General features: G+C 40.4%; 1 protein-coding gene across 1 annotated transcript; it reads left to right on the forward strand.

Moving 5' to 3' along the window:
* Nucleotides 1-1,304: 1,304 nt before the first annotated feature.
* On the forward strand, nucleotides 1,305-12,099 carry LOC139537593 (mitochondrial outer membrane protein SLC25A46-like). Its single transcript, XM_071339078.1, has 8 exons — nucleotides 1,305-1,757; nucleotides 4,412-4,454; nucleotides 8,786-8,843; nucleotides 9,115-9,192; nucleotides 9,334-9,434; nucleotides 10,461-10,517; nucleotides 10,777-10,834; nucleotides 11,217-12,099. The coding sequence occupies exons 1-8, from the start codon at nucleotides 1,508-1,510 to the stop codon at nucleotides 11,790-11,792; spliced, it is 1,221 nt and encodes a 406-aa protein (XP_071195179.1). The 5' UTR covers nucleotides 1,305-1,507; the 3' UTR covers nucleotides 11,793-12,099.
* The last annotated feature ends 15,817 nt before the right edge of the window (nucleotides 12,100-27,916 follow it).

Below are 27,916 nucleotides of genomic sequence, written 5' to 3' on the forward strand. Positions count from 1 at the left end.
AAACAACATGTCCCACAATGCAGTTTGGATGCGGAAGACAAGGAAACAACTTCCAGTTGATCGGCATTAGCGTCACGGCAGCAGCGTTAGTTTCCCGGGAGCAGCATTAAGACTTCCGGTTATCTGATTGTGCCTTCAAAATACAGGTAAAACGCCATGTGTATGATACCCCCAAAAAAAATTTGCAGCTTTGCATAGGGCATAATGTTAAAATAATGTTACAAAATTATAACTACATCGGGGAAATATCTAAACTAAAGATAATTACTACTTTATATAAGATACATTATATTATAAGGTGGAGCACATTGAGAAATGGCTGGAGCTTAAGTAAATGAATGTAAAGAAAATAATATTCTACAGACCCTACTGATCTTGCACTGGAATCTATATATGGTGTTATTTCTTGGATGACTGTGGTCTACCCAGTAGCCCTTTCTACTCCACCCATTCCATTGGTCCCAATGCAGGGCTCCTGAGTGGTGCAGCATTCTAAGGCACTGTAACTCAGTGCAAGAGGCATCACTACAGTCCCTGGTTCAATTCCAGGCTGAATCACATCTGGCTGTGAATGTGAGTCCCATAGGGAACCACACAACTCGCCTAGCATTGTCCGGGGTAGGCCGTCATTGTAAATAAGAATTTGTTCTTAACTGACTTGCCTAGTTAAATAAAATGTAAAGATTGCACTGTAGACCTATAAATTACATATTGTCTTATATAGAAAAAACGTTTCTATGTGCCGATGTAAAAGTGTTGTTGGGAATACTCAGTAGGGTTTGTAGAATCTATATGTGGTGTCATTTCATGGGGCTTTGAATAATGCAGAGTGTTGCTGGCCTTTTACTCCATCCATTCCATTGGCCACAATATTAATCACTGTATATGAAATACTCTGTATTATTGAGAGCCCCATGAAATGACACCATATATACATTCTATAGACCCTACTGAGTATTCCCTACAACACCTTTACTGTGGCACCCAGAATCGTTTTTGCTGTATAAGCCAATATGTATCCCATATACAGTGATTCGCATTGTGGCCATTCATTTGACCTTGGAACATGTTTTAAAACCGACATTTAATGCAAATGTCACTTAAATATGAATAAATAAGATACATTGTTAATGTTTAGCTAATTATATTTCATATATCATGAATAAATACAGGTTATTGACACGGTTGTACTATTACGTGGGGAACTTTTATTTTGACAAACTTCAAAATTCCATGACCAGGATGTACCTTTTTAGTGTTTCTGACGAGCCGCTGATATGATCGGCTGACAGTTCATTCGTGTTGTTATTTTGCTCGTTAGCTAGCGTATCTAACGAATTAATTTAGGGTGGCTAGCTTGCTAGCGGTCTAAATTGGTGTTATACTGTGGTTAATTTTAATTTTCAATGTGTTTCTCGTAGATTTAAAAAGTGGTATAGTTACACATTTTTATTTGACTAGTCGTGATATCAAAGGAGCTGTCACTCCTATTTAGCTCTCGTGCAGGATGACTTCTCGGCGACCGGACAATTTTGATGGTTTAGGTTACAGAGGTATTGAGGATCCTGCTTACAGTGGGGGCTACAGTGGAAGGTCATTTAATAATTCCTCTAGTGTGGACCTGCAGAATTGGGTAACAACACCGCCAGATATTCCAGGTAGCCGAAATTTACATTTTGGGGAACGCACGCCCCAATTTGAGGCGCCCCCTGGGGCACCTGGTGCTGAAGATACACTGCCCACGGCTCCTCCATCCGGTAGGGGACATCATTTCAGCAACGCTGACCATTTTCATTCATAACAATGACGACGACACGAAATCGGCACTGTGTCGTGAGTGTTTGAATGTGAAATCACTCAACTTTCAACTAGCTAGCTAGCTAGGCCTGAGAATAGTAGAGTTAGTGTCAACAATTTGGACTTTACATTACTGACAGTAACTTATGCGACATACTTAAACTTTAGCGTAACGTTACGTGTCTTGGTACCACAAAAATACGTTTAACTTTCTTTAACTTCGCCCTGAAATCCACGTTTACAATCAGTTACCATTCATATAAATGATTCCTGTGCAGGATAGGTATTCAATGACATTAAAGTACAAAAACACTGAAGAGAGCACAAACTACTGTAGGCCTAGCCTAGATCTCTGTCTTTAAACTGTTTTATGAGGCACTGTTCTTGATTGCATGTACTATTGCGCTGATAGAATCCAACCAACTCATATCCAAACAAGTCCAGAATTACCTACAAGAAGTAAAAATAAAATATTGACATGACTGCCTTTCAAAGCATCAATGATGAAATAACACATAAACAGAAACATGGCATTTGAACAGACTGACCACCATTTATGGGTTCAGACAATACCCTACAGAGAGAGAGGGAGTGTAGTGTAGACCTACAGTAGGCACATTTCTCTAGTAGGCGGTTGAGTAATACTGTATATTATAAAGTAGCTTTCCTGGTTATTTGTGCTTTTAAGGTACATTTGTGAACATTGATTGATGTCAATCACACTACAGGGTAAATCCATTTGAATTAAATCCATTTTCGACAGCATTCCTTTTTTGATTCAAAACTTTCCATTGAAGTTTGCCTGTGGAAGAAGTGGTCAGAAAGTAACTTTTTGGACATGAATGCCAAAACATTAAGGAGATAAACGTGCTCAAAATTGACCCATTTTGCATACCATACCATGAGACATCCATGTCTTCTTCAATGGAAAATATAAACAGTTGAGTTTGATGTCATTTAAAAGCTTACAAACAGTTTTGTCAAAAACCTTAAACCGTTAACATCAATTATCTAACAACGGGTAAACTAAAAACATTTTCATGTTCAGATATCTTGTAGCTTAGACCCTATTTAACATCATGAGGTTTTTCTGTTGTGCCCACCATCGGTTGAGACACAAATGCTCTTCCAGTGATGAAGACATGGATGGATTACCAACAACGATGAGACAGCCTAAAGGGAGGAGGAAAATAACCTGTCCCTCAACAAAATAAAAGAGTTGATTGTGGACTACAGGAGACAGCAGAGAGAGCACTCCCCCATCCACATCAACAAGTCTGCAGTGGATTGGGTCAACGTCAACAGTGAAGAGGCAACTCCGGAATGCTGGCCTTCTAGGCAGAGTTCCTCTTTCCAATGTCTGTGTTCTTTTGCCTATCTTAATCTTTTTTTTTTTTTCACTGTTGACGTTGAGACTGTTGTTTTGCAGGTACTATTTAATGAAGCTGCCGGTTGAGGACTTGTGAGGCTTCTGTTTCTCAAACTAGACACTCTAATGTACTTGTCCTCTTGCTCAGTTGTGCACCGGGGCCTCCCACTCCTCTTTCTATTCTGGTTAAAGCCAGTTTGCTGTGTTCTGTGAAGGGAGTAGTACACAGCGTTGTACCAGATCTTCAGTTTCTTGTCAATTTCTCGCATGGAATAGCCTTCATTTCTCAGAAGAAGAATAGATTGACGAGTTTCAGAAGAAAGGCCTTTGTTTCTGGCCATGTTGAGCCTGTAATCGAACCCTGACGAGTTAAAGAAGAAAGGTCTTTGTTTCTGGCCATTTTGAGCCTGTAATCGAACCACAAATGCTGATGCTCCAGATACTCAACTAGTCTAAAGAAGGCCAGTTCTATTGCTTCTTTAATCAGAACAACAGTTTTCAGCTGTGCTAATATAATTGCAGAACGGTTTTCTAATAATCAGTTAGCCTTTTAAAATTATAAACTTGGATTAGCTAACACAACGTGCCATTGGAACACAGGAGTGATGGTTGCTGATAATGGGCCTATGGAGATATTACATAAAAAATCTGCCGTTTCCAGCTACAATAGTCATTTACAACATTAACAATGTCTACACTCTATTTATGATCAATTTGATGTTATTTTATTGGACAAAAAATTTGCTTTTCTTTCAAAAAGAAGGACATTTCTAAGTGAACCCAAACTTTTGAACCGTAGTATGTGTATATTTATATATTCCAGTCTCTAACATTGCTCGTTCTGATATTTCTGATAATTTTGTGTGTATTGTTTTTTTTTTTATTGCTAAGTATTACTGCACTGTTGGAACTAGAAACACAAGCATTTCGCTGCACCTGCAAATCTGTGTACACGACTAATAACATTTGAGGGGGGTTTGCGTGCTTTGGTGACTTTACACCTCCGACTAATATGTGTGCTTCCCCCAGTGAGGCTGTGACCCTTGCAGGATACTTGATGCTCTGCTTGTTTGTTAATAATAAGCACAATTCGAAGAGTCTATTTCTAGCTACTTAGCCTATGATGCTCAAAATATTGAGTGACTTGCACGACTATGACTTATTTATGTATAACAATAAATAAGGTTTTCCATTAAATGTTGCTGTTAGATATTCATTCACATGTATATGTTCTTTCTCTTTCAGAGCAGTTGAACAGATTTGCTGGATTTGGTATCGGGCTTGCAAGGTAATTCGATGTTTCAGTAATTCAGTGGTAGTTCAGTAGTAAAGAGATAACTATGATCCATCTTGACTTCTAAAGGAAAGTAAACATTTAAATTAAACAAAAATTTCCGTCATTAAACATTATATATACAGTCAAAGTGTTTGGGAAAAGGAAAGCAGTAAGCCAATACAGTGCATTCGGAAAGTATTCAGACCCCTTGACTTTTTCCACATTTTGTTACGTTACAGGCTTATTCTAAAATTGATTCTCTTAAATCCCCCTCATCAATCTACACACAATACCCCATAATGACAAAGCAAATGTAGAAATATTTGCTAATTTATACATAAAAAAAACCCTGAAATATCACATTTGCATAAGTATTCAGACCCTTTACTCAGCACTTTGTTGAAGCACCTTTGGCAGCGATTACAGCCTCAATTCTTCTTGTGTATGACGCTACAAGCTTGGCACACCTGTATTTGGGGAGTTTCTCGCATTCTTCTCTGCAGATCCTCTCAAGCTCTGCCAGGTTGGATGTGGTGTGTCGCTGCACAGATATTTTCAGGTCTCTCCAGAGATGTTCGATTGGGTTCAAGTCCGGGCTCTGGCTGGGCCACTCAAGGACATTAGGATGCTTGTCCCGAAGCCACTTCTGCGTTGTCTTGGCTGTGTGCTTAGGGTCGTTGTCCTGTTGGAAGGTGAACCTTCACCCCAGTCTGAGGTCCTGAGCACTCTGGAGCATGTTTTCATCAAGGATCTCTCTACTTTGCTCCATTCATCTTTCCCTCGATCCCATTCCCTGCTGCTGAAAAACATCCCCACAGCATGAGGCTGCCACCACCATGCTTCACCGTAGCGATGGTGCCAGGTTTCCTTCAGATGTGACGCTTGGAATTCAGGCCAGAGAATCTTGTTTCTCATGGTCTGAGAGTCCTTTAGTTGCCTTTTGGCAAACTCCAAGCGGGATGTCCTGTGCCTTTTACTGAGAAGTGGTTTCCGTCTGGCCACTCTACCATAAAGGCCTGATTGGTGGAGTGCTGCACAGATGGTTGTGCTTCTGGAAGGTTGTCCCATCTCCTCAGAGGAACTCTGGAGCTCCCTGACCAAGGCCCTTCTCCCCCAATTTCTCAGTTTGGCCAGGCGGCCAGCTCTAGGAAGAGTCTTGGTGGTGCCAAACTTATTCCATTTAAGAATTATTGAGGCCACTTTGTCCTTGGGACCTTCAATGCAGCAGACATTTTGTGGTACCCTTCGCCAGATCTGTGCCTCGACACAATCCTGTCTCGGAGCTCTACGGACAATTATTTTGACCTCATGGCTTGGTTTTTGCTCTGACAGGTGTGTGCCTTTTCAAATCATGTCCAATCAATTGAATTTACCACAGGTAGACTCCAATCAGGTTGTACAAACATCTCAAAGATGATCAATGGAAACAGGATGCACCTGAGCTCAATTTTGAGTCTAATAACAAAGGGTCTGAATACTTGTGTCAATAAGCTATTTCTGTTTTTATTTATCATAATTTTTCTAAATAATCTATAAACCTGTTTTCGCTTTGTCATTATGGGATATTGTGTGTAGATTGATGAGTTTTTTCTTATTTAATCAATTTTCGAATAAGGCTGTGATGTAACAAAATGTGGAACAAGTCAAGGGGTCTTAATACTTTCCGAATGCACCGTATGTACAGTGCATGGTTGGCTGAGAGAAATTGATGATAAAATGATTGTGGGGGCTGTCTTGTGGGGGCTGTCAGTGCTGCTTTTGACATTATCGATCGTAGTCTGCTGCTGGAAAAACTTATGTGTTATGGCTTTACACCCCCTGCCATATTGTGGATAAAGAGTTACTTGTCTAACAGAACACAGAGGCTGTTCTTTAATGGAAGCCTCTCAAATATAATCCAGTTAGAATCAGGAATTCCCCAGGGTAGCTGTTTAGGCCCCTTGCTTTTTAAATTTTTTACTAATGACATGCCACTGACTTTGAGTAAAGCCAGATTGTCTTTGTATGCGGATGACTCAACGCTATACATGTCAGCTACTACAGCGACTGAAATGACTGCAACACTCAACAAAGAGCTGCAGTTAGTTTCAAAGTGGGTGGCAAGGAATAAGTTAGCCCTAAATATTTCTAAAACTAAAAGCATTGTATTTGGAACAAAACACTCACTTAACCCTAAACCTCAACTAAATCTTGTAATAAATAATGTGAAAGTTGAGCAAGTTGAGATGACTAAACTGCTTGGAGTAACCCTAGATTGTAAACTGTCATGGTGAAAACATATTGATGCACTAGTAGCTAAGATGGGGAGAAGTCTGTCTATAATAAAGCGATGCTCTGCCTTCTTAACAACACTAGCAACAAGGCAGGTCCTACAGGCCATAGTTTTGTCGCACCTTGACTACTGTTCAGTCGTGTGGTCAGGTGCCACAAAAAAGGACTTAGGAAAATTGCAATTGGCTCAGAACAAGGCTGGCCCTTGGATCTACACAGCGAGCTAATATTAATCATATGCATCTCAATCTCTCATGGCTGAAAGTGAAAGGAGAGATTGACTTCATCACTACTTGTATTTATGAGAGGTATTGACATGTTGAATGCACCGAGCTGTCTGTCTAAACTACTGGCACACAGCTCGGACACCCATGCATACCCCACAAGACATGCCACAAGAGGTCTCTTCACAGTCCCCAAGTCCAGAACAGACTATGGGAGGCACACAGTACTACATAGAGCCATGACTACATGGAACTCCATTCCACATCAAGTAACTGACGCAAGCAGTAAAATTCTATTTTAAAAAACAGATTAAAAAAACACCTTATGGAACAGCGGGGACTGTGAAGCAACACAAACATAGGCACAGACACATGCATACACACACACACACACGCACACGCACACACACACGATAACATACACACTATACATACACATGGATTTAGTACTGTAGATATGTGGTAGTGGTGGAGTAGGGGCCTGAGGGCACACAGTGTGTTGTGAAATCTGTGAATGTATTGTAATGTTTTTAAAATTGTATAAACTGCCTTAATTTTGCTGGACCCCAGGAAGAGTAGATGCTGCTTTGGCAGTAGCTAATGGGGATCCATAATAAATACAAATGTACAGTGCCTTCAGAAAGTATTCATAACCCTCAACTTATTCCACAATTTGTTTTGTTACAGCCTGAATTCAAAATGGATGTGAAAACAATCGGATTTAATCCATCTACACACATTATGCCATAATGACGAAGTAAAAACATGTTTTTAATTTATTCAAAATCAAATACAGAAATATCACGTTTACAGAGTGAAAAGAAGAGAACCTGTACAGAACAAAAATATTTCAAAACATGCATGTTTGCACAAGGCACTACAGTAATACTACAAAAAGGAATTCACTTTTTGTGCTGAAAACAAAGTGTTATGATTGAGGCAAATCCAATACAACACATTACTGAGTACCATTCTCTATATTTTCAAGCATACTGTTGGCTGCATCATGTTATGGGTATGCTTGTAATCGTTAAGGACTAGGGAGTTTTTCAGTTTAAAAAAATAAACAGATTGGAGCTAAGCACAGGCAAATTCTTAGAGGAAAACCTGGTTCAATCTGCTTTCCACCAGACACTGGGAGATGAATTCACCTTTCAGCAGGACAATAACCTGAAACACAAGGCCAAATCTACACTGGAATTGTTACCAAGAAGACAGTGAATATTCCAGAGGCCGAGTTACAGTTTTGACTTAAATCTACTTGCAAATCTATGCAAGACCTGAAAATGTTTTTGTCTAGCAATGATCAACAACCAATTTAACAGAGCTTGAAGAATTTTGAAAAGAATAATGGGAAAATGTTGCACAATCCAGGTGTGGAAAGCTCTTAAGAGACTTACCCTGAAAGACTCACAGCTATAAAAGCTGCAGAACGTGCTGTGCTTCTACAAAATATTGTGTCAGGTGTGAATACTTATGTCAAATAGTTATATTGTGGAGTAGCTACAATGTTGTTGATCTATCCTCAATTTGTTCCTGTCATAGCCATTAAACTCTGTGACTGTTTTAAAGTCACCATTGTCCTCATGGTGAAATCCCTGAGCGGTTTCCTTCCTCTCTGGCAACTGAGTTAGATACGCCTGTATCTTTGTAGTGACGGGTTGTTTTGATACACCATCCAAAGTGTATTTAATAAATTCACCATGTTCAAAGGGATATTCAATGTCTGCTGAATCTCAATTTAGTCAATTTTAAAATCAGGTGGTAACACAACAAAATGTAGAAAAATACAAAGGGTGTGAATACTTTCTGAAGGCACTGTGTTCACACCATGTCTTCTTCTTCCAGTCTCTTTACTGAAAATGTCCTGGCTCACCCTTGCATTGTGTTTCGTCGTCAGTGCCAGGTAAGCCTACGGTCAGCCATGCAGTATATGCCACAATTCACATGTTCAGAGTCTGTATGTGTACCATCCTTAGGCTTTGGTGTACTCTGTTGACTTAAATCTTTCTACAATACAGTAAATAAATCTTCATGGGTGTATCACAGTTGCCCATTATAATGCTACTTAAGGTTTTACTTCCAGTGTGCTTGAAGTAAGTATTTAATGAACTAAGTTGAAGTAAGTAGTAATAATAAATAAATAATTCCTAGTTCTGTTTGTTTGTGGCTTCCAGGTCAATTATCACGCCAGGTGCTACCATCTGTCCCCATTGACTGCTGTCAGTGTGATGTATAATGTCACCAAGAGTCAGGTAATAAATGCTTTTCACAAACCCAAAACCCAACATTCACAAATAGGCCTAACAAATATCACAACAAAAAATGTTGAAAATGTGAATTTTGGGCTAACATGTTTTAATGCCGGTATATTGTTGTGAATTGTCTGCTTGCAGGGTCCTAAGGCCTTATGGAAAGGAATGGGCAGCACCTTTGTGGTACAGGGAGTCACATTGGGAACAGAAGGCATCATAAGTGAATGCACTCCACTACCACGGTATGCGTTTACTGTTGGAGGATATTTGAGACAAGAAAACTAGCCAATGGGAATATTGCCTATATTAGTCATTGCCTTTAGTCATCGCCTGATCGCCCACCATATCTGACAAGACTTTGACAAACAAAAATAAAATGTATTGCTGTTGATAAAAATCGAGCACAACATCAATAGCGAGTCATCCTTTTGAATGGCGTTAGGTGTCAAACTTACACTCACAATGTGGCCTCTAGCCACCACCAGGACATGATGGAGGTGGGTGATTATACTCAGAGAGGCCATATCTATCAGAACATGCTGGAGGTGGGCAATTATACTCAGAGAGGCCATATCTACCAGAACATGCTGGAGGTGGGCAATTATACTCAGAGAGGCCATATCTACCAGAACATGCTGGAGGTGGGTGATTATACTCAGAGAGGCCATATCTATCAGAACATGCTGGAGATGGGTGATTATACTTAGAGAGGCCATATCTATCAGAACATGCTAGAGGTGGGTGATTATACTCAGAGAGGCCATATCTATCAGAACATGCTGGAGATGGGTGATTATACTTAGAGAGGCCATATCTATCAGAACATGCTGGAGGTGGGTGATTATACTCAGAGAGGCCATATCTATCAGAACATGCTGGAGGTGGGTGATTTTACTCAGAGAGGCCATATCTATCAGAACATGCTAGAGGTGGGTGATTATACTCAGAGAGGCCATATCTATCACCTCCCAAGGGTTCCAATGAGATGATCACAACGTTCCAGTAGCAAAATCAAAGACCACTAACAGCTTTAAATGAATGGGGGAAAAACGGCATGAGTATACTTCTATAGAGTATAAAAACTATAGAGTATACTTCAACAATAAGTGTTCAAACAAGACAATAACTAGTTTAAACCAGCCATTTTTAATTCTTAAAAATCAGAATCATGTTAAATCACCTTGTTTGAACATATGAAATAAATGAACACTGTTACTTACCTGGTACCTTGGATAGAGGACTGACTATGCTTGTTTGTTTGTTCTCAGAGAACTCTCCCACAAATGGAACCCCAAGCAAGTTATTGGGCATTTGGTTCTGAAAGGGTAATAACATTTATTTTCTTTCCTAAATAATGAATGGTTTTTATACTTTAAAAAGTAGTGACTTACAAGTATCAGTATGGTAAGTGATAATTTAATTGCATAACTATTGAGTGCATATTCATATGTATAAAAAAGTGCAGGGTAATAGAGAAGGGACTTTACATTTAGTAGATGCTGTTATCAGATGGTGCTGATATCTTTATTTCATTAGAATGCTTTGATCTTATGACCAGTCATTGTGTATCTCTCCTTTTTACAGTTTGACCTGTGTGGTTGCCATGCCATTTTACTCAGCAAGCCTCATTGAAACTGTGCAGGTGAGTGTGTCCACACTTCATACTTACTGTATATGGATGATGATCCCTTTGTGGTCTGTTGTATTTTGGCTGTCCTTATCTTGTTCATCTTCTATAAATCCCCTTCACTTTCTAACTGACTTTGGGTGAATTTCCCAACAACATAAAGATCATCTTGAGTGTGAAGATCATCGTTCGTCCATTGTCTAATAAAGATAAATATGACTTCATGTTTTTACGAAACTCAACCTTTAACAGTATCAAAGAATCAGTAAATGTATCCATTCCTTCACAGAGCTGGTCTTTTCAATCCAAACACACATGCAGAGATAATTTCAGATCATTCTGTATTAACCATGAAATATGCGCCACACTCATAGTGTCCCTTTTTGTGTGTCCCCAGAGTGAGATCATCCGGGACAACCCTGGCATCCTGGACTGTGTGAAGGAGGGTGTGGGCCGGGTCATGGGAATGGGCGTCCCCAACAGCAAGCGCCTGCTGCCCCTGTGGGGTCTCATGCTCCCCACCGTGCTCCACGGGGTCCTCCACTATGTGGTGAGCTCCACCGTGCAGAGGCTGGTTCTCTTCCTCCTGCGCCGGAAGAGTCCGGCCAAGCAGCCCGTGGATGGCTCGGAGACGGTCCAGACCATGCTGGATGCCTACTTCCCAGAACTCATGGCCAGTTTTGTGGCCAGTCTGTGTGCCGATGTCCTCCTCTATCCGCTGGAGACGGTGATGCACAGGCTCCACATCCAGGGCACGCGCACCATCATCGACAACACAGACCTGGGCTTTGAGGTCCTGCCCATCAACACACAGTATGAAGGCATCCGGGACTGTGTAAATGTGATCCGGCGAGAGGAGGGAGCCCTGGGATTTTACAAAGGCTTCGGCTCCATCGTGGTGCAGTACTCTCTACACGCCGCCGTGCTGCAGATCACCAAGGTGATCTATTCCACCTTGCTGCAAAACGCTTAAAGAAAAACAATGCAAAATATTCCTAAATGTTAGTTTGACTTGGTGGTTGCCCCTTTGAAACCCTGTTTTTTTTTTCATGCCAGTCTGGGTTGTGCTCATTCTGGAAAATGTTGTCATTTTCGAAAAACTAAAATACCAAAAGATGGCTTGATTATTTTTTCTGTACAGAAGCACATTTCGAGTGTTTTGCCGAGAATGGTGTCCCTAATTTTCAGCACTTCCACTGTGTCACAAAGCACTGAATAATAATATGTACTATGACGCATGGAATCAATAAATATCCCCAATGGTCATAGAAGGAAATACACTTAACTTGCATCTGTCAAACTAACTCATCCTGGCATCATTTATGTGAATTATCAGTCAGTAGTCTTCTCTGCAAATCACACGTTTTTTCTAGTGTATCTCATCTGAAAATATCTCATTTCTACATTGTATGAATGTGACAATTTGTTGCTTTTGTGTTTGTGTTAGCACTAGCAGAGGATGGGCTGTGCCAATTTATCCAGAAATGTATGTCTTTCAATTATTATTTGCTTTACGAGTGATAATGTATGTGTGTAGGTAGCGGTGTGTGGGTAAAATCACTGGAGAAGCCAGAAAAAAATCCATATTACAACCTATGTGTTGCTATATAACCTGTTAGTTCATATGCCTTGCGACAGTGATATATAAGCCTAAAGGCCGAGACAAGAAGAAGACAGAGTGGCAGAATAAATTCAACCACACCTTTTTTTCATCACAACCGGAGAGCACCATTCACAGTTGAGCTCGCTCAGTTTAGCTCAACGCTGATTGGCTATTATTTTATACTTTTCTTTTATCAAGGGAGGCCAAATGCTTGTTGGCTTCCCTTCAAATCAAATTTAATTTGTCACATACACATGGTTAGCAGATGTTAATGCGAGTGTAGCGAAATGCTACATTCGCATTCGATGTTAAGGGCGCATTCGATGTTAAGGGCGCATTCGATGTTAAGGGCGCATTCGATGTTAAGGGCGGCATTCGATGTTAAGGGCGCATTCGATGTTAAGGGCGCATTCGATGTTAAGGGCGGCATTCGATGTTAAGGGCGCATTCGATGTTAAGGGCGGCATTCGATGTTAAGGGCGGCATTCGATGTTAAGGGCGCATTCGATGTTAAGGGCGCATTCGATGTTAAGGGCGCATTCGATGTTAAGGGCGCATTCGATGTTAAGGGCGCATTCGATGTTAAGGGCGCATTCGATGTTAAGGGCGGCATTCGATGTTAAGGGCGGCATTCGATGTTAAGGGCGCATTCGATGTTAAGGGCGGCATTCGATGTTAAGGGCGCATTCGATGTTAAGGGCGGCATTCGATGTTAAGGGCGGCAACAATGTCATACTCTTTTGGACTAGAGAGCATCAGACAGATGGCCTACACATACAGAGACAGAGGGGTGCTGTTTCGTTCGCTCGGTTTGCATTGAGATACTTTTGTATAGTGGATGTGGACACACCTTCAAATTAGTGGATTCGGCTATTTCAGCCACACCCATTACTGACAGGTATATACAATCGAGCACACTGCCATGCAATCTCCATAGACAAACATTAACAGTAGAATGGCCTTACTGAAGAGCTCAGTGACTTCCAACGTGGCACCTTTCCAACAAGTCAGTTAGTCAAATATCTGCCCTGCTAGAGCTGCCCTGGTCAACTGTAAGTGTTGTTATTGTGAAGTGGAAACGTCTAGGAGCAACAACGGCGCAGCAGCGAAGTGGTAGCCCACACAAGCTCACAGAACGGGACCGCCGAGTGCTGAAGCACATAGCACGTAGAAATTGTCTGTCCTCGGTTGCATCTCTCACTACCGAGTTCAAAACTGCCTCTGGAAGCACAAGAACTGTTTGTCGGGAGCTTCATGAAATGGGTTTCCATGGCCGAGCAGCCGCACAAAAGCGTAAGTTCACCATGTGCAATACCAAGCGTCGGCTGGAGTGGTGTAAAGCTCGCCGCCATTGGACTTTTGAGCAGTGGAAATGCATTCTCTGGAGTGATAATCACGCTTCACCATCTGGCAGTCCGACGGACGAATCTGGGTTTGGCAAATGCCAGCAGAACACTACCTGCCCCAATGCATATTGCCAACTAAAGTTTGGTGGAGGAGGAATAATGGTCTGGGGCTGTTTTTCATGGTTCGTGCTAGGCCCCTTGGTTCCAGTGAATGGAAATCTTAATGCTACAGCATACACTGACATTCTAGATGATTCTGTGCCTCCAACTTTGTGGCAACAGTTTGGGGAAGGCCCTTTCCTGTTTCAGCATGACAATGCCCCCGTGCACAAAGCGAGGTCCATACAGAAATGGTTTGTCGAGATCGGTGTGGAAGAACTTGACTGGCCTGCACAGAGCCCTGACCTCAGCCCCATCGAACACCTTTGGGATGAATTGTAACGCTGACTGCGAGCCAGGCCTAATCGCCCAACATCAGTGCCCGACCTCACTAATGCTCATGTGGCTGAATGGAAGCAAGTCCCTGCAGCAAAGTCCCATTAGCAATGTTCCAACATCTATGTGGAAAGCATTCCCAGAAGTGGAGGCTGTTATAGCAGCAAAGGGGGGACCAACTCCATATTAATGCCTATGATTTTGGAATGAGATGTTCAACAAGCAGGTGTCCACATACTTTTGGTCATGTGTACATTCAACCTCTTGCGAATTAAAAAGAGCATTATGAAACACAGACCAAAGAAAAAAGACACCAAAGAAAAAGTATTTTTTGGGGGGGAAGCCTGGCTTACTTTGGCATCCATCAATACACGCCACTGATAGGTATGTAGTATCAAGTTGTTCACATTTTGGTATCCACAGAGTATATTACATTACAAATGAACAGTACATTTATGAACAATTCAAAGGTATGTAGTGTGAGAGTAGGAACATGAACAGATTTATGAGAATGGGTGATTGAGTTTAGGGTTTATAAAATATTGTACTGCCTCTTGTAAATGTTTTAGGACCTTACGGAGCTCAGAGTAGGGAAATGTATAAGATAATTTGTTAATCGCTTGAGAACCTTGCTGAAAATAAATGTCGGACATATTCTTTGCTTTTGTGTATTTGAACAATGAGTTCTCCAATGCAAAGGATGGCGGCAGCGAGAAGTAGCTGGTTTCCAACTGAACCCCAAATTCAGTGGGAAACCAATCACCATTCAGATCATTTACAGTGTCTTCAGAAAGTATTCATACCCCTTGACTTATTCCACATTGTATGTGGTACAGCCTGAATTCAACATTTACTAAATATATTTTGTTTCACCCATCCACACACAATACCCCATAATGACAAAGTGAAAACATGTTTTTAGAAATGTTTGCACATTTATTGAAAATTAAATACAGAAATATCTAATTTACATAAGTAATCACAGCCCTGGGTCAATCAATACATGTTAGAATCACCTTTTGGCAGCGATTACAGATGTGAGTCTTCCTGGGTAAGTATCTAAGAGCTTTGCACACCTGTATTGCACAATATTTTAAGCTCTGTCAAGTTGGTTGTTGATCATTGCTGCTGTAGACAACCATTTTCAAGTTTTGCCATAGATTTTCAAGCCGAATTAAGTCCAATCTAAATAGGCCACTTGGGTATATTTGGCCTTGTGTTTTAGGTTATTGTCCTGCTGAAAGATTAATTTGTCTGTTGGAAAGCAGACTGAACTAGGTTTTCCTCTAGGATTTTGCCTGTGCTTAGCTCTATTCCATTTCTTTTTAGCCTAAAATACTCCATAGTCTTTGCCGATGACAAGCATACTCATAACATGATGCAACCACCACCCTTGAAAATATGAAGAGTTGATACTCAGTGATGTGTTGTGTTGGATTTGTCCCAAACATAACTTTTTGTATTCAGGACATAAAGATAATTTCTTTGCCACATTTTTGCAGTTTTACTTTAGTGCCTTATTGCAAACAGGATGCATGTTTTGGAATATTTTTATTCTGTACAGGCTTGCTTCTTTTCACTCTGTCATTTAGGTTAGTATTGTGGAGTAACTACACCATTGTTGATCCAGCCTCAGTTTTCTACTATCACAGCCATTAAACTCTGTAACTGTTTTAGTCAACATTGGCCTCATGGTGAAATTCCTGAGCGGTTTCCTTCCTCTCAGGCAACTGAGTTAGTAAAAGAAGCCCGCATCTTTGTAGTGACTGGGTGTTTTGATACACCATCCAAAGTGTAATTAATAACTTCACCATGCTCAAAGGGATATTCAATGTCTGCTTTTTTATAAAAATTATTTTATTTACCAATAGGTGCCCTTCTTTGTGAGGCATTGGAAAACCTCCCTGGTCTTTGTGGCTGAATCTGTGTTTGAAATTCACTGCTCGCCTGAGGGACCTTACAGATCATTTGTATGTGCATGGTACAGAGATGAGGTAGTCATTCAAAAATCATGTTAAACACTTATTGTCCATGCAACTTATTAAGTGACTTGCTAAGCACATTTTTACTCCCTAACTTTAGGCTTGCCGTAGCAAAGGGGTTGAATACTTATTTACTTAAGACATTTTAGCTTTTCATTTTTAATTCATTTGTAAACATTTCTAAAAACATAATTCCACTTTGACATTATGGGGTATTGTGTGTAGGCCAGTGACACGAAGTCTCAATTTAATCCATTTTAAATTCAGGCTGTAACACAACAAAATGTGGAAAAAGTCAAAAGGTTTGAATACTTTCTGAATGCACTGTACCTCAGAGCCATACAGTGTATTCGGAAAGTATTCAGACCCCTTCACTTTTTCCACATTTTGTTATGTTACAGCCTTATTCTAAAATTGATTAAATTGTTTATTTCCCATATCAATCTCTCTTTGACTTCCCTAGTTAAATAAATGTTAAATAACAATAAATAAATACAAATCAATCTACACACAATACCCCATAATGACAAAGCACAAACAGATTTTTTTTTTTTGCAAATGTATAAAAAAATAATGAACTGAAATATCACATTTACATAAGTATTCAGACCATTTACTCAGTACTTTGGCAGGGATTACAGCCTCGACTTTTCTTGGCCATGACGCTACAAGCTTGGCACACCTGTATTTGGGGAGTTTCACGCATTCTTCTCTGCAAATCCTCTCAATCTCTGTCAGGTTGGATGGGGACCGTCACTGCATAGCTATTTTCAGGTCTCTCCAGAGATGTTCGATCGGGTTCAAGTCTGGGCTCTGGCTGGGCCACTCAAGGACATTCAGAGACTTGTCCTGAAGCCACTCCTGCGTTGTCTTGGCTGTATGCTTAGGGTCGTTGTCCAGTTGGAAGGTGAACCTTTGCCCCAGTCTGAGGTCCTGAGCGCTCTGGAGCAGGTTTTCATCGAGGATCTCTCTGTACTTTACTCCGGTCATCTTTCCCTCAATCTTGACTAGTCTCCCAGTCCCTGCCGCTGAAAAACATTTCCACAGCATGATGCTGCCATGCTTAACCGTAGGGATGGTATTAGCCAGGTGATGAGCGGTGCCTGGTTTCCTCCAGAGGTGACACTTAGCACTCGGCCAAAGAGTTTAATCTTCGTTTCATCAGACCAGAGAGTCTTGTTTCTCATGGTCTGAGAGTCCTTTAGGAGCCTTTTGGCAAACTCCCAAGTGGACTGTCATGTGCCTTTTACTGAGGAGTGGCTTCTGTCTGGCCACTACCATAATGGCCTGATTGGTGGAGTGTTGCAGGGATGGTTGTCCTTCTGGAAGGTTTTCCCATCTCCACAGAGGAACTCTGGAGCTCTGTCAGAGTGACCATCGGGTTTTTGGTCACTTCCCTGACCAAGGCCCTTCTCCCCCGACTGGTAAGTTAGGCCGGGCGGCCAGCTCTAAGAATGATGGAGGCCACTGTGTTCTTTGGCACCTCCAATGCTGCAGATATGTTTTGGTACCATTCCCCAGATCTGTGCCTCGACACAATCCTGTCTCGGAGCTCTACGGATAATTCCTTCGACCTCATGCCTTGGTTTTTGCTCTTTAAAAAAATATATATATTTCACCTTTATTTAACCAGGTTTGCCAGTTGAGAACAAGTTCTCATTTACAACTGTGACCTGGCCAAAATAAAGCAAAGCAGTGCGACAAAAACAACAACACAGAGTTACACATGGGATAAACAAACGTACAGTCACAATAGAAAAATCTGTATACAGTGTGTGCAAATTAAGTAAAGTGATAATGCAATAAATAGGCCAATAGTGGCGAAGTAATTACAATTTAGCAATTTACACTGGAGTGATATATGTGCAGATGAGGATGTGCAAGTAGAAATACTGGTGTGCAAAAGAGCAGAAAAACTAAACAAATATGGGGATGAGGTAGGTAGTTGGTTGGATGGGCTATTTACAGATGGGCTGTGTACAGCTGTAGCGATCGGTAAGCTGCTCTGACAGCTGACGCTTAAAGTTAGTGAGGGAGATATAAGCTTGGGGGCGCCAGGGTGCCCTGCATCACGCACTCCTATCATCCATTACGCTCACCTGCCTTCCCTCGTCACGCGCATCAGCGATATTGGACTCACCTGGACTCCCTCATCACCTGTTATTACCTCCCCTATATTTGTCAGTTCCCCAGCTCTGTTCCCCGCTTCTGCATTGATTGTCTTTTGTTTGTGTTACCTGTTTGCTGACGCTGTTCCTGTCTCATTCCATGTTCGTCATTTATTAAATGTTTTACTTCCCCGTACCTGCTTCGTCTCTCCAGCGTCATTCCATGTGACAATAAGTCTCCAACTTCAGTGATTTTCGCAATTCGTTCCAGTCATTGGCAGCAGAGAACTGGAATGAAAGGTGGCCAAAGGAGGTGTTGGCTTTGGGGATGACCAGTGAAATATACCTGCTGGAGCGCGTGCTATGGGTGGGTGTTGCTATGGTGACCAGTGAGCTGTGATAAGGTGGAGCTTTAGCTAGCAAAGACTTATAGATGACCTGGAGCCAGTGGGTTTGACGACGAATATGTAGCGAGGACCAGCCAACGAGAGCATACAGGTCGCAGTGGTGGGTAGTATATGGGGCTTTGGTGGCAAAACGGATGGCACTGTGATAGACTGCATCCAATTTGCTGAGTAGAGTGTTGGAGGCTATTTGGTAAATGACATCACCGAAGTCAAGGATCGGTAGGATAGTCAGTTTTACAAGGGTATGTTTGGCAGCATGAGTGAAGGAGGCTTTGTTGCGAAATAGGAAGCCGGTTCTAGATTTCATTTTGGATTGTAGATGCTTAATTTGAGTCTGGAAGGAGAGTTTACAGTCTAGCCAGACACCTAGGTATTTATAGTTGTCCATATATTCTAAGTCAGAACCGTCCAGAGTAGTGATGCTAGTCGGGCGGGCGGGTGCGGGCAGCGATCGGTTGAAGAGCATGCATTTAGTTTTACTAGCGTTTAAGAGCAGTTGGGGGCCACGGAATGAGTATTGTATGGCGTTGAAGCTCGATTTGGAGGTTTTTTAACAGTGTCCGAAGAAAGGCCAGATGTATACAGAATGCGTAGAGGTGGATCAAAGAATCACCTGCAGCAAGAGCGACATCATTGATATATACAGAGAAAAGAGTCGGTCTGAGAATTGAACCCTGTGGCACACCCATAGAGACTGCCAGAGGTCCGGACATCAGGACCTCCGATTTGACACACTGAACTCTATCTGAGAGGTAGCACATTAAGAAAAAATGTGCTATCTAGAAATTAAAAGGGTTCGTCAGCTGTCCTCATAGGAGAACCCTTTGAAGAACCTTTGTTGGTTCCACGTAGAACCCTTTTTCTAACGGAGCCATGAAGTATAGTGTGCTCTAGATACCAAGGGATTTACCTGGGGCAGCTAGATGTCAGGTGAGCCGAAGAGCAGCTCTCTCTCCAGGGGCGGCTAGATGAGAGAGGACTGTATGCTGGTCAAAGAGATGTTAGGGGTGCTTCAGGCTTCATGTGTTAGTCTGCCCAGTGCAGAATATGGCCAGATACACCAGACAGATCTCTTCATTGAGATAAAGTGATTTGGCTAAACTTATTAATAAGAAGGAAAACCTCAAATGTCATTAATGAGCACAGTGTAGGCACTGCATTTTTTTGAAAAGTGAAATAATCTATTAGATTTGATCAGTTTGTATGATAATGCTTCGGTCTGATTTCAGTCAGAGCTGTAACACTTGGCCACAGAGCACTCTACACTTGAATCACCAATGTGGACAGTGCAGACTTTAAATAAAATGAGTAGGTCATTGGGTTACTCTGAGATTCCATGAAATGGGGTGAATGGGCTAAGAGATTTCTTCTTTGTTTGATGTAGTCTACTATGTTAGATGAAGTTACGATTAGTTTACAGTATATGCAACTGTGATTCATACTGTGAGTCAGAGTTTATTTTGTTAATGTATAATTCCCTTTTTTGTGATTTGACATTAAGGGATACGGGTCAAGTATCTTAGAGAGTATAAAAGAAGCCTGATCACCGAAAGGTTCAAAGGTCTCAAATTAACACAAAGATGAGCAAGGCACATTTGATTGGTAACTTGATTCAATTTTACAATTGATTGGTGACTGATCTGATTTGACAATTGATTGGTAACTGATCCAGTTTTAGATATTGGTCTGTGTATTGATTTCCTTCTTTGCAGGTTGTGTCACATTGGCTTTTGCGGTACACCTTGTTCAGAGCATTTCAGCAAGGAATAAGGGATGTCTCTTAAAGATGCAGGATGTGGCATTGAATGATATCAGCCCAAAATATGGCATGGATGTAAGTCAGATTTCTAAAATAATATTTATTCGATTTTATTCATTATCTTGTTGATACTGTATATGGTCTGCACTCTGCATGCACCCTGAGGTTTGAAACACCTAAGTGCTCTCTTTCACAGGCAATGTGGGCAACTCACTGTAGTTGGAAACCGATGCAAAATAACAAGGTAAGCACTTAATACATTCTATTTGACTTGATTTAGACTAAAACATGTTGTTTGTTCAATGATAACAGCACCATATTATACATTTCATTTCACTCTGCAACGAATCCAGCCTGAGTGCATTTTCAAATTCCTGAAATGGTCTCCTTGCCCGAGCGATGAAAAAGATGTTATGGAGGAATTGAGGGGGAACGTTACGGAGAAATTGAGGATGATACAATGTAGATTAGCATATTCTGCAAAGGCAAGTATTTTGATATTCTATCTGTCATATTTTCCACATGTGTCTATCATTGTTGTTATTGTGACAGACAGTAATAGTAAGGTGTTTGCTGTCAAATGAAGTGTTGTTTGATTGTGTGCTTGATTTTCACAGGTTCCAGAGTGTGAACATCTGAAGGACAATCAGAGGCAGCCAGTTCAAAATGGCAGATATCTGTGCAAGTTCTTGCAATGCTGGCAAATTTTTATATCTGCAAACCTAATTGATTGATTTTTTATGGCCATATTTAAAACCAACTGCAGAAGAGCTGTTTGGTATTGTTTTAAAATAAAATATGAATGAACACTCTAATAGTTTATCATGCATTTTCTGTAAAATTACTTGTCAGAATACTTCAATTTCACCAAAGAAGGCTATGTGATTGCTTATTTTCAGATTCAATTTTTCAGATTCCATTTGCGCTTTTAAATGTCTTATTTATGTTTTTTTAAACACTTTATTAATACACTTGCATTTGAGAAACACTGCAATACAGTCTTTTGATTTAGCTACACAAGAAAATATGGGGTGGGGGGATTCATTAATTCATTCATGTATTCCCAATTGACACACAAGGCCATATTTTGTACTATACCAATCATTTAAAAGACATTTTTCAATATTTTGTTGATTCATTTATTTGCAATAGAATAGAGACTGAGAGGGGTAACTATATTGAGAGAAGTACTGTAATTATCTCAGGGAACTATAATCCCACGGAACAAACAATTCCCTTATATCCGGTCTATCGGACATATTGCAGTGTAACAATATGCGTTCATGCTTTGAAAACATTGAAGAATTACTACAGGAATACTCGGCTTCTCGTTTCAAATTCAGTCTACGATAAGGGTATCTACATTTTATAGAAAGTATTACTTGATGTACGCCATAGTCTAAAACATGCCTGTGGGTAGTAAAAAGGGAAGCGTTATATTTTCAGGTTGTAGAGCATTGGGACTGTATTCGAATCACATCCCACACGTGTTTCGGTAAGAAACACCGAGAACTCTACGCTGTGAAATTGTTTCCACACTTACAATGTAAGTGCCTATTATGTTGGTAAATGTAAAGCTAAAGCTAGCTATTTATTTGTCACATATACTTCACGTCAGTGGCACTCATAATACATTGCCTTTGCATGATGCAGGTTCGGCGTTATGGATGGGCCAGGTCCGTCCTACCACACCAGCTTCTTGCCCTTTCAAATAAAATATTGATAATTTATTTGACCGAGAAGCGCGCCGACAGACAGACGCATCAATCTCAGTTAAAGCTTCAGAGCGAGCGAAATAGCGTCCCTCTTGTCTCAGTATATGTAAGACCAAAATAGTATTGAATGTCATACTATTTCTGGCCAGACAGCATCAGCTCCTTGGCATACAAATCAAACTTTATTTGTCACCTGCGCTGAATGTGTGGACCTTACCGTGGAATGCTTACTTACAAGCCCTTAACCAACAGTGCAGTTCAAGAAAGTTAAGAGAATATTTACCAAATAAACTAAAGTAAAAACTAATAAAATGAAACACAATAAAGTACCAATACAGGGCATGTTTCGTGTTTAGCCACGCAGTCGTGGGAGAACAGGGAGTACAAGAGGGGACTAAGCACACACCCCTGAGTGGCCCCAGTATTGAGGATCAGTGTAGCCGACGTGTTGTTGCCTACCCTTACCACCATGCTGTTGTGAGCCATGACCAGCCTTTCAAAGCACTTCATCGCTACCGACGTGAGTGCTAGGGGGGGTAATCATTTAGGCAGGTTACCTTCACTTCCTTGGGCACAGGGACTATCATGGTCTGCTTGAAACATGTAGGTATTACAGACTCGGTCAGGGACAGGTTGAAAATGTCAGTGAAGATACTTGCCAGTTGGTCGCACATGCTTTGAGTACACGTCTTGGTAATCCGTCTGGCCCTGCGGCTTTGTGAATGTTGGTCTTGCTCACATTGGCTACTCGAAAATGTTATCACATGGTCATCCAGAACAGCTGGTGCTCTCATGCATGTGCCACTGTTGCTTGCCTCGAAGCGAGCATAGATGGCATTTAGCTCGCCTGGTAGGCTCCCGTCACTCGGCAACTCGCGGCTGGGTTTTGCTTTGTAGTCCGTAATAGTTTAAGCCCTACCCCATCCGACGAGCGCCAGAGCCGGTGTAGTAGGATTCAATCTTAATCCTGTATTGACTCTTTGCTTGTTTGATGGTTCGTCTGAGGGCATAGTGGGATTTCTTATAAGTGTCTGGATTAGTGTCTCGCTCCTTGAAAGCGGCAGCTCTAGCCTTTAGCTCGATGCAGATGTAGCCTGTAATCCATTGCTTCTGGTTGGGATATGTACATACAGTCACTGGGGACGATGTCGTCGATGCACTTATTGATGAAGCCGATGACTGAGGTGGTTCATCAAATGCCATTTGATGAATACCGGAACATATTCCAGTCTGTGCTAGCAAAACAGTCCTGTAGCGTAGCATCCGCGTCATCTGACCACTTCCTTATTGAGTGAGTCACTGGTACTTCCCGATTTAATTTTTGCAGGGTGCTGTTTTGCTCGCTCGGATGCTTTCTCCTGTGACATAGTTTCTGCAGATGAAGAGGCGAAGCTGGAGGGCTCACTCTTGCCGAAATCTATCCTAATTAAGCCCAATGCGTTTCTATGGGTAAAATATGGAGACTGCCTTCCTTTATATATATAAATAAAGAAATTACACCTTTATTTAACTAGGCAAGTCAGTTAAGAACACATTCTGATTTTCAATGACGGCCTAGGAACGGTGGGTTAACTGCCTCGTTCAGGGGTAGAACGACAGATTTTCACCTTGTCAGCTCGGGGGATCCAATCTTGCAACCTTACAGTTAACTAGTCCTTGTGCACTCCACAAGGAGACTGCTTGTTACGCGAATGCAGTAAGCCAAGGTAAGTTGCTAGCTAGCGTTAAACTTATAAAAAACAATCAATCATAATCACTAGTTAACTACACATGGTTGATGATATTACTAGTTATTATCTAGCGTGTCCTGCGTTGCATATAATCTGACTGAGCATACCAGTATCTAAGTATCTGACTGAGCGGTGGTAGGCAGAAGCAGGCGCGTAAACATTCATTCAAACAGCACTTTCGTGCGTTTTGCCAGCAGCTCTTCATGTGCATCAAGCATTGCGCTGTTTATGACTTCAAGCCTATCAACTCCCGAGATGAGGCTGGTGTCACCGAAGTGAAATGGCTAGCTAGTTAGCGTGCGCTAATAGCGTTTCAAACGTCACTCGCTCTGAGCCTTGGAGTGGTTGTTTCCCTTGCTCTGCATGGGTAACGCTGCTTCGAAGGTGGCTGTTGTCGTTGTGTTCCTGGTTCGAGCCCAGGGAGGAGCGAGGAGAGGGACGGAAGCTATACTGTTACACTGGCAATACTAAAGTGCCTATAAGAACATCCAATAGTCAAAGGTTAATGAAATACAAATGGTATAGAGAGAAATAGTCCTATAATTTCTATAATAACTACAACCTAAAACTTCTTACCTGGGAATATTGAAGACTCATGTTAAAAGGAACCACCAGCTTTCATATGTTCTCATGTTCTGAGCAAGGAACTTAAACGTTAGCTTTCTTACATGGCACATATTGCACTTTTACTTTCTTCTCCAACACTTTGTTTTTGCATTATTTAAACCAAATTGAACATGTTTCATTATTTACTTGAGACTAAATTGATTTTATTGATGTATTATATTAAGTTAAAATAAGTGTTCATTCAGTATTGTTGTAATTGTCATTATTACAAATAAATAAATAAAAATCAACCGATTAATCGGTATCGGCTTTTTTGTTCCTCCAATAATCGGTATCGGCGTTGAAAAATCTTAGTCGGTCGACCTCTAGTGTGCACAGTGGATGCTGAATTCAATTCAAAGGTCTCAAATTGTAAATTGTTTCGCCAAAATTATGTAATTACACCTGTCTAAATAAAAATAATTCTAAATACTTCACCAGGGAGCATGACTTAGAGGATCATTAATAGCTGTGATTTGAAACAATCCACAAGTGTGTAGGCCTATGCCTCTTTGGGAAGCATAGGGTTTCGTTTTGGGAAGCATAGGGGTTTAGTTGACTGAGTTGCGGCTGTCAGTAATAAGCATCTAAAATATGTGTGAAGATAATGTGTCTTGAGTATAAAATGTTGCAACTTTAAGGGGAAGGGTGTGTGACAAAGATATGGCGCTTATCTCTCCAGAAAGCATGAACTCAGCGCTCCAGAATGCACTCAATGTCTCCTGCCAATTCTTGTGCATTGGTTATTTTATTGTGTGAATTGTTTGCCCTTTTTTACACATTTGCAAAAAATTCTAAACCTGTTTTTGCTTTGTCATTATGGGGTATTGTGTGTAGATTGATGAGGGAAAAAACTATTTAATTAATTTTAGAATAGGGCTGTAACGTAACATAATGTGGAAATAGTCAAGTGGTGTGAATACTTTCCTAATGTACTGTATAGACACACCGATGTGTTTTAATCAAATCAACTATATGCACTGAGCTTGTCTGATGCTTTAAGCGCACTATTTGATTATATACAGTTGATGTCGGAAGTTTACATACACTTAGGTTGGAGTCATTAAAACTCGTTTTTCAACCACTCCACAAATTTCTTGTTAACAAACTATAGTTTTGGCAAGTCGGTTAGGACATCTACTTTGTGCATGACATAAGTAATTATTCCAACAATTGTTTACAGACAGATTATTTCACTTATAATTCACTGTATCAGTGGGTCAGAAGTTTACATACACTAAATTGACTGTGCCTTTAAACAGCTTGGGAAATTCCAGAAAATGATGTCATGGCTTTAGAAGCTTCTGATTTGAGTCAATTGGAGGTGTACCTGTGGATGTATTTCAAGGCCTACCTTCAAACTCAGTGCCTCTTTGCTTGACATCATGGGAAAATCAAAAGAAATCAGCCAAGACTTCAGAAAAAAAATTGTAGACCTCCACAAGTCTGGTTCATCCTTGGGAGCAATTTCCTAACGCCTGCAGATACCGCGTTCGTCTGTACAAACAATAGTACACAAGTATAAACACCATGGGACCACGCAGCCGTCATACCGCTCAGGAAAAAGATACATTCTGTCAGTGTACGAGTACAACACTGAAACAGGAGCAGCTGAACAGCAAAGATATGCCTTCATTCAGATTACTTGTTTTGTTGGTTTAGAAAAGCTTGAAGGTTTATTTGAGTTTCATTCAATCGGTATAACTTCTACAGTTGTAGTTACATAGTCATATTGTTGAGTAGCATTAATAATATTAATCTCTTTTGGGGGTTTAGGCCCTGTTTGCTGTAATGCACTTTACGACAAATTAGTTTTGTTCAAGCTCTACATGAGTTAAATTCAAATAACTATGATTGAAAAGAACCAGTCGTTTTTTAAATTGAAGTTAATTTGTTATTTTCATTCATACTGTGTAAAGCCACATGACAGGCACTAATCCTGTACAGTCCTGGTGAGGACGACAACCATCAATTGTGTAAAAGATTAATGAGACATTTATTTGAAACAATGGGCATCTGAAATAAGGTTGTCGATATCTTAAGTTATGAGTGACATTTGCAGTCATCATATTCCACTTGTCCGACATTTGTCTCACTTCATAATGGTGAAATAAATGGGAGTGGATTCTGCATGTCACTTATTAATTGAAGAGGGTGAGGTCAGTGTGGTTTCCAGGGGGATCGTATTATGCCATTCAGATTGCAGATGCTTTATTATTATTATCCTAATGCGTAGGTAACTAAAGGTTAAATAAAATAAATAAATGACAATCCTCTTGTCTGTGTCATCCTCTTCATAGACAGTTCTTATCTTAACTCATATAATTTGTACCATATTAAGATTTTTGTAGAGAATTAAATGAAGATGCCTTAAAATAAAGGAGTATGACAAACGTTCACATTTCAAACAATTGTGCCCACTTTTATTTAGTCTCCCATGGCATACTTGTTGCCTCCCACAATGTATCAATGTCACTGCTTTTGCCTAGGGTCAGGTTTTCTTTTATTCCCTCCTAAATGCAATATTGTCCCACCTAAAGTACTGTTGCATTTTGAGTTCATGGGATTAGCAATTGAAGCTTGTTGATGGGATTAGCTATATAAACTTGTTTATGGGATTAGCTATATTACTTTGTTTATGGGATTAGCTATATGACTTTGTTTATGGGATTAGCTATTTGAGCTTGTTTATGGGATTTGCTATATAAATTTGTTTATGGGATTAGCTATTTGTCTTGTTTATGGGATTTGCTATATAAATTTGTTTATGGGATTAGCTATTTGAGCTTGTTTATGGGATTTGCTATATAAATTTGTTCATGGGATTAGCTATTTGAGCTTGTTTATGGGATTAGCTATATGAGTTTGTTTATGGGATTAGCTATTTGAGCTTGTTTATGGGATTTGCTACATAAATTTGTTTATGGGATTAGATATTTGAGCTTGTTTATGGGATTTGCTATATACATTTGTTTATGGGATTAGCTATTTGAGCTTGTTTATGGGATTTGCTATATAAATTTGTTGATGGGATTAGCTATTTGAGCTTGTTTATGGGATATGCTATATACATTTGTTTATGGGATTAGGTATTTGAGCTTGTTTATCGGAGATGCTATATAAATTTGTTTATGGGATTAGCCATTTGAGCTTGTTTATGGGATTTGCTATATAAATTTGTTTATGGGATTAGCTATTTGAGCTTGTTTATGGGATTTGCTATATAAATTTGTTTATGGGATTAGCTATTTGAGTTTGTTTATGGGATTTGCTATATAAATTTGTTTATGGGATTAGCTATTTGTGTTTGTTTATGGGATTTGCTATATAAATTTGTTTATGGGATTAGCTATTTGAGCTTGTTTATGGGATTTGCTATATACATTTGTTTATGTGATTTAGCTAT

This window comes from Salvelinus alpinus, chromosome 1, assembly GCF_045679555.1.
Source record: "Salvelinus alpinus chromosome 1, SLU_Salpinus.1, whole genome shotgun sequence".
NCBI classification, from domain to species: Eukaryota; Metazoa; Chordata; class Actinopteri; order Salmoniformes; family Salmonidae; genus Salvelinus; species Salvelinus alpinus.

Excerpts from the sequence above, each read along its gene's own strand:
- LOC139537593 (XM_071339078.1), top strand. The coding sequence starts at position 1,508 with ATGACTTCTCGGCGACCGGACAATTTTGATGGTTTAGGTTACAGAGGT. Across the intron at positions 4,455-8,785 it reads TTTGGTATCGGGCTTGCAAG|TCTCTTTACTGAAAATGTCC; the intron begins GTAATTCGATGT and ends TTCTTCTTCCAG. Across the intron at positions 9,435-10,460 it reads GAATGCACTCCACTACCACG|AGAACTCTCCCACAAATGGA; the intron begins GTATGCGTTTAC and ends GTTTGTTCTCAG.